This window comes from Electrona antarctica, assembly GCF_951216825.1.
Source record: "Electrona antarctica genome assembly, chromosome: 3".
Lineage (NCBI taxonomy): Eukaryota > Metazoa > Chordata > Actinopteri > Myctophiformes > Myctophidae > Electrona > Electrona antarctica.
The window spans coordinates 39,968,040-39,984,119 of record NC_136808.1 but is presented as its reverse complement, the minus strand read 5'-3'; the positions used below and the strand labels follow the sequence as shown (position 1 = coordinate 39,984,119).

Here is a 16,080-nt window from a genome sequence, read left to right as displayed (position 1 = left end):
TCCATCAACTTCACACTCAACTCATTACAGCATCCGAACAGAGGTTTTCAACTGCTGGGTGGGTGGGATCCATATACCATAGATAGACATATATAAAGGCTAGGCTCTGACGTAGTTCACACGGTGGCCATCTTGCTGAGGGGCTACAGTACAGTATGTTCTATGGCAGCTCAAACAAAAACACACAATGTTATGCTGCCCCTCGATAAGATGGCCGCCACGTATCGACGTAGCTCTCCATTGGCCAGCAGCGCGGGTGAGCCATCTAGCCTTTCTTATATATCTATGCCATATACCTTATATCAGGGACGCCATTGACTATTTGGTTGCCCTACGCATTATGTTTGTGCAGCCCCCCCTCCCCCCTCATGATCATTGAACATATATATATTATTGATTGATGAGAACTGCAGTGGAAAATCTGAAAATGACCCTTCCTTATTGGCCTCATTTTAACCCATTTAGACCTGATATACTGTAGTAACAACAACCCAAAAATGGGTTCCCGTCTTGAAAGGTAAAAACACAAAATGGGGGTCACGTCTTTAAACCAGATGCTTGCCACCTGGGTGGGAACCAAAAACATTCTCAGAACTACATCTAGATGTGGAAGGAATTATCTATCATGTTGGGAAATGACATTCTGGGGTCCTAAGAAAAGTAATTTGAGAACTAGTACATGTTATGTTATCAACAATAGCTGATTTATCATTTTAACACTTTTCGGAAACATCTGTTGTTACTTTGGTTTTAGGACTGTCAAATCATCACATGGTCCGTGTCACGAGGAAGTGACACAACAGACTTCCTGTTGGGTCACTTTGGAGGGTGTCTCCTGTTTATCACATTGCTAAATCCTGCATTCTGGCTGCACATTATTATTATGTTTCTCATTGAATCACCAAAGAAGACAATAATGAATGTTGAATGAATACTTAATTAAAATCTGAGGCTGATTCTGTACGTCTTCTAAATCCTGAAAAAACTTATGTTGGTTCTGAAACTTTTTCATGTCAAGGACCCCCAAAATGTATTTGGCCACCAACCCGCATCTCAAAATATTTTGTTCCAGGGACCCCCAGAAGCAAAGATTTGAGTTAAAAATTCACATTAAAAATAAGTATATTCAAAGAAAAATAGCAAGTGATGCACCATGAACTTGTCTGCAATTTTTTGAATAGCCAACGTACAAAATATGTTAAAGTAACAATTTAAACAAATGCTTGAATGGGTTGAGTCCTCCATTTTAAATAAACATTATAGTAGCCACTAGCTGTAAAAGACTGAATCATGTGATACGATGTAATGTAATACATTAAAGTTAATGTTATTGATTGATTGTCTGATGGGAGAATTAAGAATGTGTTCTTGCACCAGCCAGTAACAGGATTTAGTACGCTTTAATTACAGGAAGAACAATTTAACACAATAACTGTTAACAAAGAATATGTCAACACAGAACATGTTCAGTTCATGACTGTATGAGCGACTGACAAAACCAAAATAAACAAGTACAACAGATAAAGTAAACACAAATCACTAAAAATAGAATTTGCTGTAAATATTAGCTGACACAGGCTGAACTTTAGACCTTTTTAATGACAACATTGTTTCCCACTGACGTATAGGAATGATTTGTACTCAATTTCCTGGAAAGCCCAATGTGTGCTTTTCATATATCATGTAATACCAGAGAGGTATTCTGTGGTGTTATTTACCCATGAGAAACAATGCTCGCATTGTCAAATAACATGAACACTATCTCAGATGTGGGGAATTTACAGAAAACCCAGAGCAAACTGTCTTCTTCTCTTCTGCCCTCCTTGTGAAATACGATATAAAGAGTGAGTGAAACGTCCGGCTGTTTCCTGGTAACAAGATAGATATTTTTTTCGACAGGGACTTTCTGACAGAGGAGAGAGCATCTGTCACAGTCATGTCATGTGTTAATTATGTTCTGTTGAAGAGAAAGGTGGTGATTGCACTGTACAGTGTTGACAGATTTTTGCAAGAGAAACCGAGGCATCCAGCTTGCTCGCACGCACGCACGCACGCACGCACACACGCACGCACGCACGCACGCACGCACGCACGCACGCACGCACACACACACACACACACACACACTCAGAGGGTTCTGTGGGGGACCTAACCCCTATATGCATCAGCCAAACTGGCCGTCTTAATTAATTAACTACATTTACTTAAGTATACTGTACTTTAGTACAGTTTTGAGGTAAAACATGGAAAAACTTTTACCATATTCATGTTGCACCAGATCTAAGGGACACATATTTAGTAAAGGCACACTCAATTATCATATTGTATTTTAATAATTTATTGGAATATCTTTCCTCTCCCAAAATGTGTCACTACCGAAACATATACTTTTACCTTCGAATAAAGATACTTATTACTAATTCCCCCCTGTACAGACCATTTTTAAGAATGTATGTAGGTGGTTCCACAATTAAATACATTTAAATTGATATAACAATTTTTTTTATGTTGAATTATTGAGAGTAATCAAAATCTAAACGTAATATTCTTTGTAAAATGTATAAAGTTGATTATATTGATTTCAGCATTATTTGTAGTTGACATTACACATACACCTAACCAATCATAATCTTAAAATATTGGTTGATAACTCACTATCTTTGATTTTAGACAAAACAACCAGTGTTTCGGTAGTGACTGCACTGTTTCGGTAGTGACCACAGCATTGTCTTTACAATGCGGTGCCATAGTCACTTAACTATTTTGCTAAATATTAACTCATACGATGCTTTACATTTGCTCAAGCTACTACTAAACTACTAGAATTAAGTACATAAAAAACATTAAAAAGCATAAACATCCAATTTTGTCACTACCGAAACAATCATGTCACTAATTAGTGATGAATTGTTTCGGTAGTGACTGTTTCGGTAGTAACAATTTTATCTAGTTTTCAGCTTAACTCTACAATGCTAGGCAAAAAATGGCAGAAAAACAGCTTTGAACTGATGTACATGGATAGAAACATCACATTTAGCAGAAAAACCTTTTTTTTTTTATAATTCATGAGAAATTATGTGTGTCGGTAGTGACACTCCTTAAAACCACACACAGACTTTGGAAGACATTAATTTCAGACTTTTTTTCATGAATTGAAATTTAGAGGTTGGGACAGACATATAAAGGATGTTTTTTTATATATATTTAATTTTATATTATCTCAATTAATGTATTGTGGTTAATTAGACCATACTATGACATTACTACAGTGAAAAGTCTGAATACTAAATTGTTTTTCATTGTGGGACTGCAATTTGAACCAATTCGGTAGAATGGCCCATATACAGTACATTTCAGCCATTTGGTAGAGCTCTCTAACCTGACTCCGCCAGATGGGGCAGCAGAGAGTACACTGGGTTCCCCCCTCCTGCCCAGTGTACTCTCTGCTGCCCCATCTGGCGGAGTCAGGTTAAGAGCTCTCACCTTTGGACCACAAGTCCATGGGTTCGATCCCGGCCCGGGTAAAACCTTCATTGGTGAGAAGACTACTCCCATAGATGTAATGGCAGATAATTCCATATTTTACACCATCAAAAGCCTATATTAAATTGAGTTTGAGACGTATGGGCCTTTGGAGGTCTGAGGTGATTTGAGTTACATGTTGGGTAATTATGGACCTGAGAATTATTCCCAAATACATGATGGAAAAAGGAGGGAAGTGAGGACACCTAAGGACACCTAATCGACTAAATAAAGGCTGAGATGAATGTCTTGGATGTACACAACTTATTGTTCTTACTGTGTTATCTAACCACCATTATGCACCACATCCAACCACCATATCTCTCATTAAACCACCAGGACCTGTACTACAAGTCCTATGACTGTGTGTGCGTGATGTTCGCCTCTGTGCCAGATTTCAAAGAGTTCTACACTGAATGTGACATCAACAAGGAGGGCCTGGAATGCCTCAGGCTGCTTAACGAAATCATCGCTGACTTTGATGAGGTTGGTTCAAAGACTTAAAGACCTAATTGCACCTTTCTCCGAATTACCTCTCATTTCATTAACCAGCACATTTATTTAGTCTCATTTACTGTTGTCATCCCTGCGTTGCTGAAGGAAAAGTACTGTCTCTACATTTATTCCTAATTTCCTACTGATTTGAGCATAAAATTATTCACAGGATCTGTAAATTGCCTTTATTGAAGCAAAATACAATCTTGCGACTGGTTTTGTCAGGCCAAAGTTCTAATTTGTGATTTGTGACACTGCATGAAAGGAGCCGCCCTGCACTAGAGTTACATAAACAATTAGGACAATAATGTAGAATGATCATGATCATGATGCTGTTCTGCATATACAGCCAACCAGTTGGAGAAATCACAGAGCAAGGCTTTATAAAGGGACATTTCACTAAAGAAAAATTGGTTTTGGTGACTGATATTGTCCTTCTAATACGTGATGGGGACATGGTTTTTCGATTACTTTTATCATTTATTTAACATAATTTGTTTGGAAAATGAAAAGAAGAAGGATCCATAATGAATAAATAAACAGATAAATAAACAAATAAAAGTGTAATAATAAACAGTGAAGTATTATGAGGGCAGTATAAGTCACCAGAACCAAGGACGGGTGTTTTCGATATATCTATCATGGTCAAAATGGAGTTTGAAGTTAGTTTTTTTTGTGAAATATCTTTTAATGAGATATGCAAGACCATTAGGTTATTAAAATAAAGAAGAGGATCCAAGGCACTCTGTTCCAGTGAGGTGAAAAAAGCCTTTATTGTAAATTAAGGCATGGCAAAGATCATTACACAAAAAGGGAGGACCAACGTGTTTCGGCAATCAGCCTTCATCAGGGTCACATGGGACCCTTCCTCTATTCAACCATTAGGTTATTATTGATTCTTCCTAGATTATGTATTTTACAGCTAGTGTGATCAATGCAAACAATCTTTAATCTATTCTATTTCTAGTAAGGGCAATTCAAATACCGGTAACCAAAATCAGCGTGACACGTTGTGAGCTTGTAGATCGTCTAGGTTCGCTGTGTGCCGCATGCTTCCATAGAAGGCATGCTGGCTTCTATGGAATCCAAATGACTAAAATCTGTCAGAACTTGAATCTATGGAATCTTGTATTTCTGTCTCATCCTGGTCCACAGCTTCTGTCCAAGCCTAAATTCAGCGGCGTGGAGAAGATTAAGACGATAGGGAGCACCTACATGGCAGCAGCAGGACTTAGTGGGACGCCCGGCCAGGAGAACAAGCAGGTAGACCTGCTACTTCCATTCCATGTTCCACCACTAAACCTAGACCAGGAGAACAAGCAGGTAGACCTGCTACTTCCATACCATGTTCCACCACTAAACCTAGACCAGGAGAACAAGCAGGTAGACCTGCTACTTCCATTCCATGTTCCACCACTAAACCTAGACCAGGGGAACAAGCAGGTAGACCTCAAGATCAAGAATTTCAAATCCAAGTCCATTTGTACGGACAACTCTCATCCCTTCAGCTCTGAATACAGGCTGCTCCCTTCTGGCCTTCGCCTAAAGGTCCCAGGGGCCACTAGTAATAGATATTTGTCCTGTATCTATCCAGGCTTTAAATTATGCTGAGAGGAGGAGAAGGTAACTTTGTTGTTTCTTGTATGTATTATACAACTGTTCTTGTGTTATGAATTCCATTGTGTGTCACGTACTTCTAATTTAGTCCACTAAATACTCCAGTCTTGGCCTCATTGCACTGGCTTCCGGTTGTTTTTAGGATTGATTTTAAAATTATTTTACTTGTTTATAAAGCTCTCAATGGTCTCGCACCTTCCTACCTACATGACTGCCTGCCGAAATATGTCCCAAACCGCCCCCTAAGGTCTTCCACTGCTGGCCTGCTCGCTTTGCCCACAAAAATGGCAACTAAAAAATACGGGGAAGCAGCTTTTTGCTTCTACGGGCCGACGGCGTGGAACAAACTCCCACTGTACCTTCGACAGGCAGCCTCTGTAGACATTTTTAAAGCTCAGCTCAAGACCCACTTTTACACCCTTGCTTTTAATTGATTTATCTGTCTTTTAAAAAAAATGTTATTCATGTCCTCACTGTATTGTTTATGCCCTGCTTTTCTTTTCTTTTTTGTGTAAAGCACTTTGAGCTGCATTTCATGTCATGAAAGGTGCTATACAAATAAAGTTTTATTATTATTATTTATTATTAAATTAGACTAATCATATAATGAGAGGCTAATCATATAACTAATCATATAACTAATCGTATAACGAGAGGCTAATCATATAACTAATCGTATAACGAGAGGCTCTTATTTTGAAATCTGCTTCAAGAGGAAATACTTCTGCTTGTTGTACTCGTTGCAACAAAAAAAAGGGTCTAGTTAGTACAAACCGCTAAAATGTCACGCATGAACCCGACGCATGGTGCACGTGCCCTTTTTTGTGGGCTTTGAGCACCACCTCCCTCAGTGCTCTCTGCACGACACTACCTGCTACTTCCATGTTCCACCACTAAACCTAGCCAGATTGTAATAACCAGGTAGACTTGCTTACTGTAAGTTTAACGACTTTCAACGCCAGATCCATAATTTTGGCATTGATGTAAGTAAAGTAATAACATTTTTGAAAATATAAAACTGGACACTGCTATTAACTATTTACTATTAGATATATTATTTTGTTAACTATAACTATATGTTCTGGACACTTTGTTTTACATTGTGAAAACGTCCGTAGGCATTCCACCCAGAAATAGCTGCGTGTTTGCAAACGTTGTGATGTGGTCTATTCATGTGTCTTTAATGTTGCTTCAGGACAGAGAGAGGCAGCAGGCCCAGATAGGCAACATGGTGGAGTTTGCCATCGCTCTCATCGGAAAGCTGGACGGCATCAACAGGCATTCCTTCAACAGCTTCCGGCTCCGTGTGGGTGAGTAGACGTAACCCACGACACCCACACCTTCTCCCACAAGGACACAATCAGGACCGTGCAGAGACCACTGGAGGGGCAGGGGCTCAAATTCCATCAAAAGGGCAGATCAAACAATATTTTAAAACGGGGGTGGGCAAGTTTGAAGATGGAGATTGGAGAGTGCCACTATAGTTCCAGACTCACTCCAGAGGGCCACATTGTATATACTGTTGTGACAAAAATTGCCGATCTACAAGTTCAAAATGCGTCGCACTGCGACACGCTTTGAGCTTGTAGATCAGCTATTTTTGCTATTTTTTTAGGGGGTTTAATGTTTGTTTTTAGTTCAATGTTTGTTTTAAAAACGCCATTGACAATGAAGGGAAAATGTACGTCATCTTGTCCCTAACACAAATATTACCATTAACAATAAAGATCATTTAATGTTTCCGTTTGTGGGCACATTACCAGTCCCGTCAGAGAGAGGTAAATGTAACCGTTGTTGTTGCTCCTGCTATTTGTGTCGGGTGGAAACTTCATATGTCCAAAACTGTTACCTTTCAGGATTCAAAAAGTAGCAGATCTACAAACTGTTTCGACATTGCAGATTTGCTACCTTTGATGCTTTTGTGTGACGCTGTAGTAAGAACAAGTAGGGCGTTAATTAAAAAATTAAATAACAAACAAGTCAAAATAACTCAAACCGTCTGCTAAAACCTTTTGTAAATGAATGCCTGACTATATTATCATAATTCAATGTGACACAAAAAGTCTTGATGATGATTCAAGTTTCTTTATTAGGAAAAAGACCCCTTGAGATGTACCATCTCGTTTTTGAGGGGCTCCCAACACGGATACATGTCACAATCATTATTGTACATGTTAACAATAAAACAAAACAAATTACATACAACGTACAATCGTACATGGACAGGACAAAACACTAAACATTGCAAACCTTGATACAAGCTCACAACAAATAAAGGTGAAACTATATGGGTGCATGCATTTACGTAGTGAATAGCATGGTTACTGGGTGTTTATGAAGGGCTTCGGGAATGTACAGTTGAAAGATAGTAGTAGATCTGCTACTTTTGAATTTGAATCCTGAAAAGTAACAGTTTTGGAGGTTTCCATCTGACATGCACCATCAAAGCATTCCCACTTCCCACACACACACTACGCATATTTATAAAATAAATACATATTAAACACTTTAGTAAGAAAGAACTATTGTACATTTAATTTCATGTAAAGGCAAGGTCTTTGGATTTGGAAATGGAGCACATCTGTGCTTTTTAAAACTACGCAAGTCCATAGAAATGATAGGTGTGTGTGGACTCTGGCTATTTTCCTGGTCGTTTTCTCATCGTTATGGAATTTCTGGAAACGAATAGAGTAGTTGTTAAAACAGAGGATCATCATAATATGATGAGGATGTGGCTTTTATCACTGCATGGGTTCATCTCATCTCAAGGTTCATCCCGGTTAAAAACACGTACGGCATCACAATCATTTGAACCCCTTCATTTCCATCAAAGGGTCATCTGTCGACATAGTTGATAACTTTAAATTCCTGGGCATACACATCACAGACACATTCACATGGTCACTCAACACCGAGTACATCCTCAAGAAGGCGCAGCAGCGACTGTACTTTCTGAGGCGCCTTAAAAAGTTTGGCCTAAGTACAAAAGGACTAGTGAACTTTTATCGCTGTATAATTGAAAGTGTCTTAACTGGCTGTATCACAGTGTGGTACGGTAACACGACTGCTCAGGACCGCAACAGGTTGCAGAGGACCGTTAAAACAGCAGCTAAAATCATCGGTAACACAGAACTACCCAGTCTCCACAACATCTACAACACTCGTTGTATGAAAAAAGCCCACAACATCATCAAAGACACCAGCCATCCCGCAAATACCCTGTTCAAACAACTCCCTTCCAAAAAACGCTACCAGAGCATCAAATCTCGCACCACCCGTCTCAGCAACAGTTTCTTCCCCCAGGCAGTCAGGCTGCTGAACAGCTGACCTTTAACTGTATTGCACTGTTTTGTCACCCACTTGCACTTTGTCTGTGTTTTTGTATTTTTCTTTGCACTATAGATGTTTGTCTATGTCCTGTGTATGTAAGACTGAGAATGCTCTGAGCAAAATGATTTTCATTGTATTTATACTTGTATTTATACATATGACAAATAAACCTGAACCTGAACCTGATCCATATTGTATACATTGGCGATAAAAAAAAATATATATATAAGCTCACAGCGTATAAGTGCACAGCGTGCCACTATATTAAAGGACCACTTCACCACTTTTCAACCTATCTTCATATAATAGGTCCTCACTAATAATCATGAAAAAATTGTGAATTTTTTTTCTACTCGGTCTGTGTCTCATAGGAGGGCTGTGGGCAGTTCAGAAACCGTCTTCCAGTGACATCATCGATGGGGAATACACTCTAATAGAAACTGCAGGCTTTCTAGTCCTGAAAAGTTGCAATGCGAAAATGGAAGCCATCGTTCTCTCGATAATGAAACATTTTTGTAAAACAATCTTGTTTAAAAAATAATCTGCCTAATGATGATGTCACTGGAAAACGGTTTCTAAACTGCCCACAGCCCTCCTATGAGACACAGACTGAGTAGAAAAAATCTGTGCCATTTTATCATGATTATTAGTGAGGACCTATTATATGAAGATAGGTTGAAAAGTGGTGAAGTGGTCCTTTAAGAATTTGGGGGTCCTTCCTTAGTTGACACAAAAAACGTTTGAGAACCACTGGACTACTGTACATAATCACTGGTCATAGAGTCATAGAGCAACGTATTTACATACCATGGATACCTTTAGACATGTCCTCCATTCGTTGTTTTATGATACGGACATACTGCACATCCCAGACTGATTATTCATAGCAGCTTTCAACAGAGAAAAGAAACATTTACAGTACAGTTCAACAGATGATAAGAGATGCATAATAACGTTTTGGGGCCATAAAACACGGACGTTTTCCTTGGAGAGAGAACACTGACTGCATAAACAGTTTCCGACCGAGCAGCAGAGCACTTATATATCCACAGCTGTGTCAAAACAACCTTTTGAGTGGAGGAATGAAACCCACTAAATATCCCGTCGCAGACATTTTTATTAAAAAGCCATATGATGGTAATTGGTTTTACGCCATATCTTTGGCCATGGACTCTTTGAGGTTTGACGTACATATTTTACGTACATGTAACTGCTGTGGGAAAGAAGTGCTAAAGGGGTAGCAGAGGAACAGGCCTCCCACTGAGCAGTATGTACTGTAACTCATTTACATGACGTCAGTACAGATGTTCCGTTTGAGAACATGTCCAGCCATTGGCAATTCAGTAGATTGTCAGTGAGAAAGGGGGGCATTTGCCAAGGTGTTATGTGTGTTCATTCTATTCAGATACAGGTGAATTGATAGAGTTCCCCTGCTGGAAGTGTCTTTTCACTTCTTTTCAGTAACAAAGCAGTAGAATTAGCAAGGCTAATCAGTGAATTAAACCTGCATGGGGAAACATGCATTTTCAGAAAACCTTCAGGAAAAGATTAGCAAAGTGTGAAGAGTTGGAATGGCACATCTGTATGTAAGCCTACAGTTACATATGGAACCACTGTTGCTTCATCTTGGTGGCATACTGTAAGGTGTACTGTAGTGTACTTAACCACTTTCAACCGGATGTTCCGTTTTTGGGGAATTGGACATGGAAAAAGGTCTGAACATTTTCCCAAAAAATGTGTCGGAGCACAACGCGTCGCAACGTGACGCGTTGTGCTCCGACACGTTTTGTGTGGGTTCGTAATGTCAACTCTGTATACTGCTACAGTATTGTCTACTCTGAAACAGGAAATTATATTGTAAACACTGAAGCAACAAAATATTTAAAATATAAAAAATGTTCGCTCAAAAAATATGTAGGCCTACACAGTATTCAATGTTTGCATGCTGCTCATCCCACAGGTATTAACCACGGTCCTGTGATCGCCGGAGTGATTGGAGCCAGGAAGCCTCAGTATGACATCTGGGGCAACACTGTCAACGTGGCCAGCAGAATGGAGAGCACCGGAGAGCTGGGGAAGATCCAGGTACACCACTCAGCACAACCACGGCTGACTGAACACACACAAACACTGGACAACTGTCCTGCACTGATCCCATTTGCCAATAGGCTCTATGCACACAGAATAACTCTTCCTTCACAGATGTTACAGATGATACAAATTAAATCTCTGTTACATTTAGTGTACAGTGGTTCTCAAACTTTTTCATTTCAAGGACCCCCATAACTCTGACTGTGTACAAATGTGTACACTCTCAGAGTTACAGAAATGTACAGGGCCATTTGGAACACACTCAAGGACACTCCACTGGTGTAGCAGAGTGTTTCCAGTGAGCCACCATGCACAATAGCAGCACCCTGACTCTGTTTGACCAGAATGGAACAGAGCCTTCATTAGTATCATGGATAACACCTGGAGCAACTTCTTTCCAAAATGGCGTGCATGCATAGAGCCCATTATAGGCCCCGTTTATTACACTGCATGGTTGAACGCTTGATTCTGATTCGTCACTCACCAAATTAATCTGTCTGTAATCGTAAATTGCGTATACGTACGTAGTTGTACATCAATAGTGCCGATCTACAAGTTCACAATGGGTCACAACACGTTGTGAGCTTGTAGATCTGCTGTTTTTGTCAAATGTTCGCCTCATAGGGACACTAGGATACATTTTGTTTTAGTGCTTTAGGGCGATTGTGACTAATGTTCACAATTGCACTGTGTATAACACCCTGGAAACCCTTTTAATATCACCATGGTTTGGACAGAAACCTTCTAACGTTTTGTGTTTGTTCGTAAATTAAAGCCCTACCTGATCATACTGCAGCGCCACAGAAAAACATCATTATCAAGATCATTATCAAAAGTAACAGATCCACAAGCTTCTCGATCTGCTACTTTGGCTATTTTTGAATTCGAATCCTGAAAAACGTTTTTGGAAATAATGAGGTTTCCACCCGACAGAGACAATATCTTACTGCTGTGACTCCGGTTAAAGTGTGAAACGTTTTGTGCCCATGTGATCCTCCAGGTGACCGAGGAGACGTCGGGCGTCCTACAGAAACTGGGCTACTCCTGTGAGTGTCGAGGCCTCATCAACGTCAAGGGCAAAGGAGAACTGAAGACCTTCTTCTTGTGCACAGACATGAGCAAGCAGCAGGGCATGGGCCTGAGCTGATACGCTTATAGCTCCGGGCCCCCAACCCCTGCCCATCCCCTCCCAAAAAAAGTCAACAAACTGGGATTTATGGCACACGGATAACTTTTTACATAGACTCACACAAGTCAAGAGTTTACAAACTCCCACACACCATGGATGGATGTTGAGGGGGAGCTGACTGTAACGTCGTCATGGTAGTGATGATGGTAGTGTTATTGACTGAAATGCTGAGGAGGGGGACGAGGAATGTGAGAATGTCTTCTGCGCTGCTATGTGACGGACCCCCAACTCCCATGATGCACTATGATGGGGAGCCGTCCGTCCGTCGCAATCTGTCAGTCTTGGTGGACTGCATGCATGCTGGAGCGATGTACATACATTCAGCAGCTTTTTTTGTGTTTATGCACACACTTGTCTAGTGATCAGTCGCTTTACTTTCTTTTCAGTTTTTCTCATTAGCTGTTGGATGGGTGTGTTATATCAATGCCAAATACAGATGTACAGTACATTTAATTAAATCCATTTGGACTGACCATTAGGATCGTATAAGGAACTGGTTCCATTTTGGATGTTGTTACGGAGCCCACAATGCATATTTGTTTTTATTTAAGGGCTGGATCACAATGCTCTGTTACTGTGTAATAGGCAAAATATGAGGCCTGATTCGTTGATAGAAATGCTGTACAATTATAATGCCCCTTGTAAGTGTGTGTGTGTGTGTGTGTGTGGTTCAATAGTATTTTGCTTATTCAATGTTTTTGGAGCTGAAACAAATTGTGAATTTAATACCGACGTTTAGGTGATGGCCAAGCTGTACATTTGAAAAGAAAATATTTTTATTTCAGGCTCAGTCAAATCTTGAAGCAGTGTTGCAGAGCGCCTCGCATCAACACTTCATTTGAAATGGACAACTTATTATCGAGCTACTTGATCAATTTGTGAAAGGGATATTATTACTAACTGCAGCTTGGCCAGGCAGCACCTATTTCTTTCCACCTTTACATAATATACGGACAGATTTTAGTAGTAGTTTGACATGGAAATACACTGTTGTGCGGTATACAAGCCATCCGTTAGCTGTAGTGCTTTTTCTTGTGCATAGGTAGAACATGGACCTCCAATGTGTCTTATTGCTGCCCGTCTGCGTATGCTGCAACGAGGGAATTGATGCTGTGCTGTCTTTAGCCTTAAACTATCTACGCTAGATTGCCCTCACGAAAATATGTCAATGTGTCTTATACTATGGCCTTATCTTTCCACTGCCCTGTCTGTACTAAAGTATTGCCTTCATGTGAACAAACATATGTGAATTTTGTACATTTACGCGATGTAATAAATGTTTTCATAAGTTTGCCGTATAACATCTGAGAAAACAGGCTTTCCATTAAAAAAGGTTTGACTGAAATGCATACAAATGTCACACACAAAGCACATTTTGAATTGCTTTTCATTAAACAGCAATTAAGTGTTAAGCACACATGGTGTCCATCAGCTCCTGCACTGAAAGGGGAACAATGCCTTACAACAAACAAAGTACAGGTCAATACAAAAACTGCTACGAGGACAAAACCAGAAAAAGACTTGCATAGCCTACCTCACTGTACCTCAGGGACTATTTGATGTGCCAAAATCTGCCATTGACCCCCATTATAAATCTCAAATTTGAAAGCGCTATATTTCTAAAACTATGAAATCGTTCAAAGATTATTTTTCAGGCAAACATGTCCACCATAAGATGAACCTAAATAAGTTTGAATGGGGTTTCTAGGTGTAAGTATGTAGGACTAGTAGCATGCCACAGTTTGTGCTATTGCCATTGAGAATGCATTGGGCGTTTAAGTTAAATAACTCAGAAACTACAAAACATTTCAAAGTAAAAAGTTCCAGCATGTCTGCCCACAGTAAGCTGAATTATAAAAAGTGTGATTGGAGTTTCTAGGTGAAAGTGATTTGTTTACGTGCCTATATCTGCCATTGAGCCCCATTATAAATGTCTCAAATTTGAAAGCACTATATTTCTAAAACTATGAAACATTTCAAAGATTCCTTTTCAGGCAAAAATGTCCACAGTAAGATGAACCTAAATAGGCTTGAATTGAGTTTCTAGGTGAAAGTGTTTTTTTGACGTGCCATAGGTCTGCCATTGAGCCCCATTATAAATCTCTCAAATTTGAAAGCACTATATTTCTAAAACTATGAAACATTTCAAAGATTCCTTTTCAGGCAAACATGTCCACCATAAGATGAACCTAAATAGGTTTGAATGGGGTTTCTAGGTGTAAGTATGTAGGACTAGTAGGATGCCAAAGTTGGTGCTATTGCCATTGAGAATGCATTGGGCGTTTAAGTTAAATAACTCAGAAACTACAAAACATTAAAAAGTCAAATGTCCCAGCATGTGTCTCCACAGTAAGCTGAATTATAAAAAGTGTGAATGGAGTTTCTAGGTGAAAGTGATTTTTTGACGTGCCATAACCTGCCATTGAGCCCCATTATACATTTCTCAAATTTGAAAGCACTATATTTCTAAAACTATGAAACATTTCAAAGATTCCTTTTCAGGCAAACATGTCCACCGTAAGATGAACCTAAATAGGCTTGAATGGGGTTTCTAGGTGTAAGGATGTAGGACTAGTAGCATGCCAAAGTTTGTGCTATTGCCATTGAGAATGCATTGGGCGTTTAAGTTAAATAACTCAGAAACTATGAAACATTTCAAAGTAAAAAGTTCCAGCATGTGTCTCCACAGTAAGCTGAATTATAAAAAGTGTGAATGGAGTTTCTAGGTGAAAGTGATTTTTTGAAGTGCCAAAATCTGCCATTGAGGCCCATTATAAATATCTCAAATTTGAAAGCACTATATTTCTAAAACTATGAAACATTTCAAAGATTCCTTTTCAGGCAAACATGTCCACCGTAAGATTAACCTAAATAGGCTTGAATGGGGTTTCTAGGTGTAAGGATGTAGGACTAGTAGCATGCCAAAGTTTGTGCTATTGCCATTGAGAATGCATTGGGCGTTTAAGTTAAATAACTCAGAAACTACAAAACATTAAAAAGTCAAATGTCCCAGCATGTGTCTCCACAGTAAGCTGAATTATAAAAAGTGTGAATGGAGTTTCAAGGTGAAAGTGATTTTTTTGACGTGCCATAACCTGCCACTGAGCCCCATTATACATTTCTCAAATTTGAAAGCACTATATTTCTAAAACTATGAAACATTTCAAAGATTCCTTTTCAGGCAAACACGTCCACTGTAAGATGAACCTAAATAGGCTTGAATTGAGTTTCTAGGTGAAAGTGTTTTTTTGACGTGCCATAGGTCTGCCATTGAGCCCCATTATAAATCTCTCAAATTTGAAAGCACTATATTTCTAAAACTATGAAACATTTCAAAGATTCCTTTTCAGGCAAACATGTCCACCATAAGATGAACCTAAATAGGTTTGAATGGGGTTTCTAGGTGTAAGTATGTAGGACTAGTAGGATGCCAAAGTTGGTGCTATTGCCATTGAGAATGCATTGGGCGTTTAAGTTAAATAACTCAGAAACTACAAAACATTAAAAAGTCAAATGTCCCAGCATGTGTCTCCACAGTAAGCTGAATTATAAAAAGTGTGAATGGAGTTTCTAGGTGAAAGTGATTTTTTGACGTGCCATAACCTGCCATTGAGGCCCATTATAAATATCTCAAATTTGAAAGCACTATATTTCTAAAACTATGAAACATTTCAAAGATTCCTTTTCAGGCAAACATGTCCACCGTAAGATGAACCTAAATAGGCTTGAATGGGGTTTCTAGGTGTAAGGATGTAGGACTAGTAGCATGCCAAAGTTTGTGCTATTGCCATTGAGAATGCATTGGGCGTTTAAGTTAAATAACTCAGAAACTATGA

The 16,080-nt window shown here is 39.3% G+C and overlaps 1 protein-coding gene across 2 annotated transcripts in view; it reads left to right on the top strand.

The window, feature by feature from the left end:
• The window catches only part of adcy7 (adenylate cyclase 7), a 60,665-nt gene extending 47,109 nt beyond the window's left edge, over positions 1 to 13,556 (top strand). For both annotated transcript variants that reach the window (XM_079496742.1, XM_079496741.1), the window contains 5 exons: positions 3,862 to 4,008; positions 5,173 to 5,280; positions 6,830 to 6,944; positions 10,925 to 11,049; positions 12,056 to 13,556. In XM_079496742.1, coding sequence (XP_079352868.1) covers positions 3,862 to 4,008; positions 5,173 to 5,280; positions 6,830 to 6,944; positions 10,925 to 11,049; positions 12,056 to 12,202 — 642 coding nt within the window. In that variant the 3' untranslated portion in view covers positions 12,203 to 13,556. The remainder of the gene's footprint in view (positions 1 to 3,861; positions 4,009 to 5,172; positions 5,281 to 6,829; positions 6,945 to 10,924; positions 11,050 to 12,055) is intronic.
• The last annotated feature ends 2,524 nt before the right edge of the window (positions 13,557 to 16,080 follow it).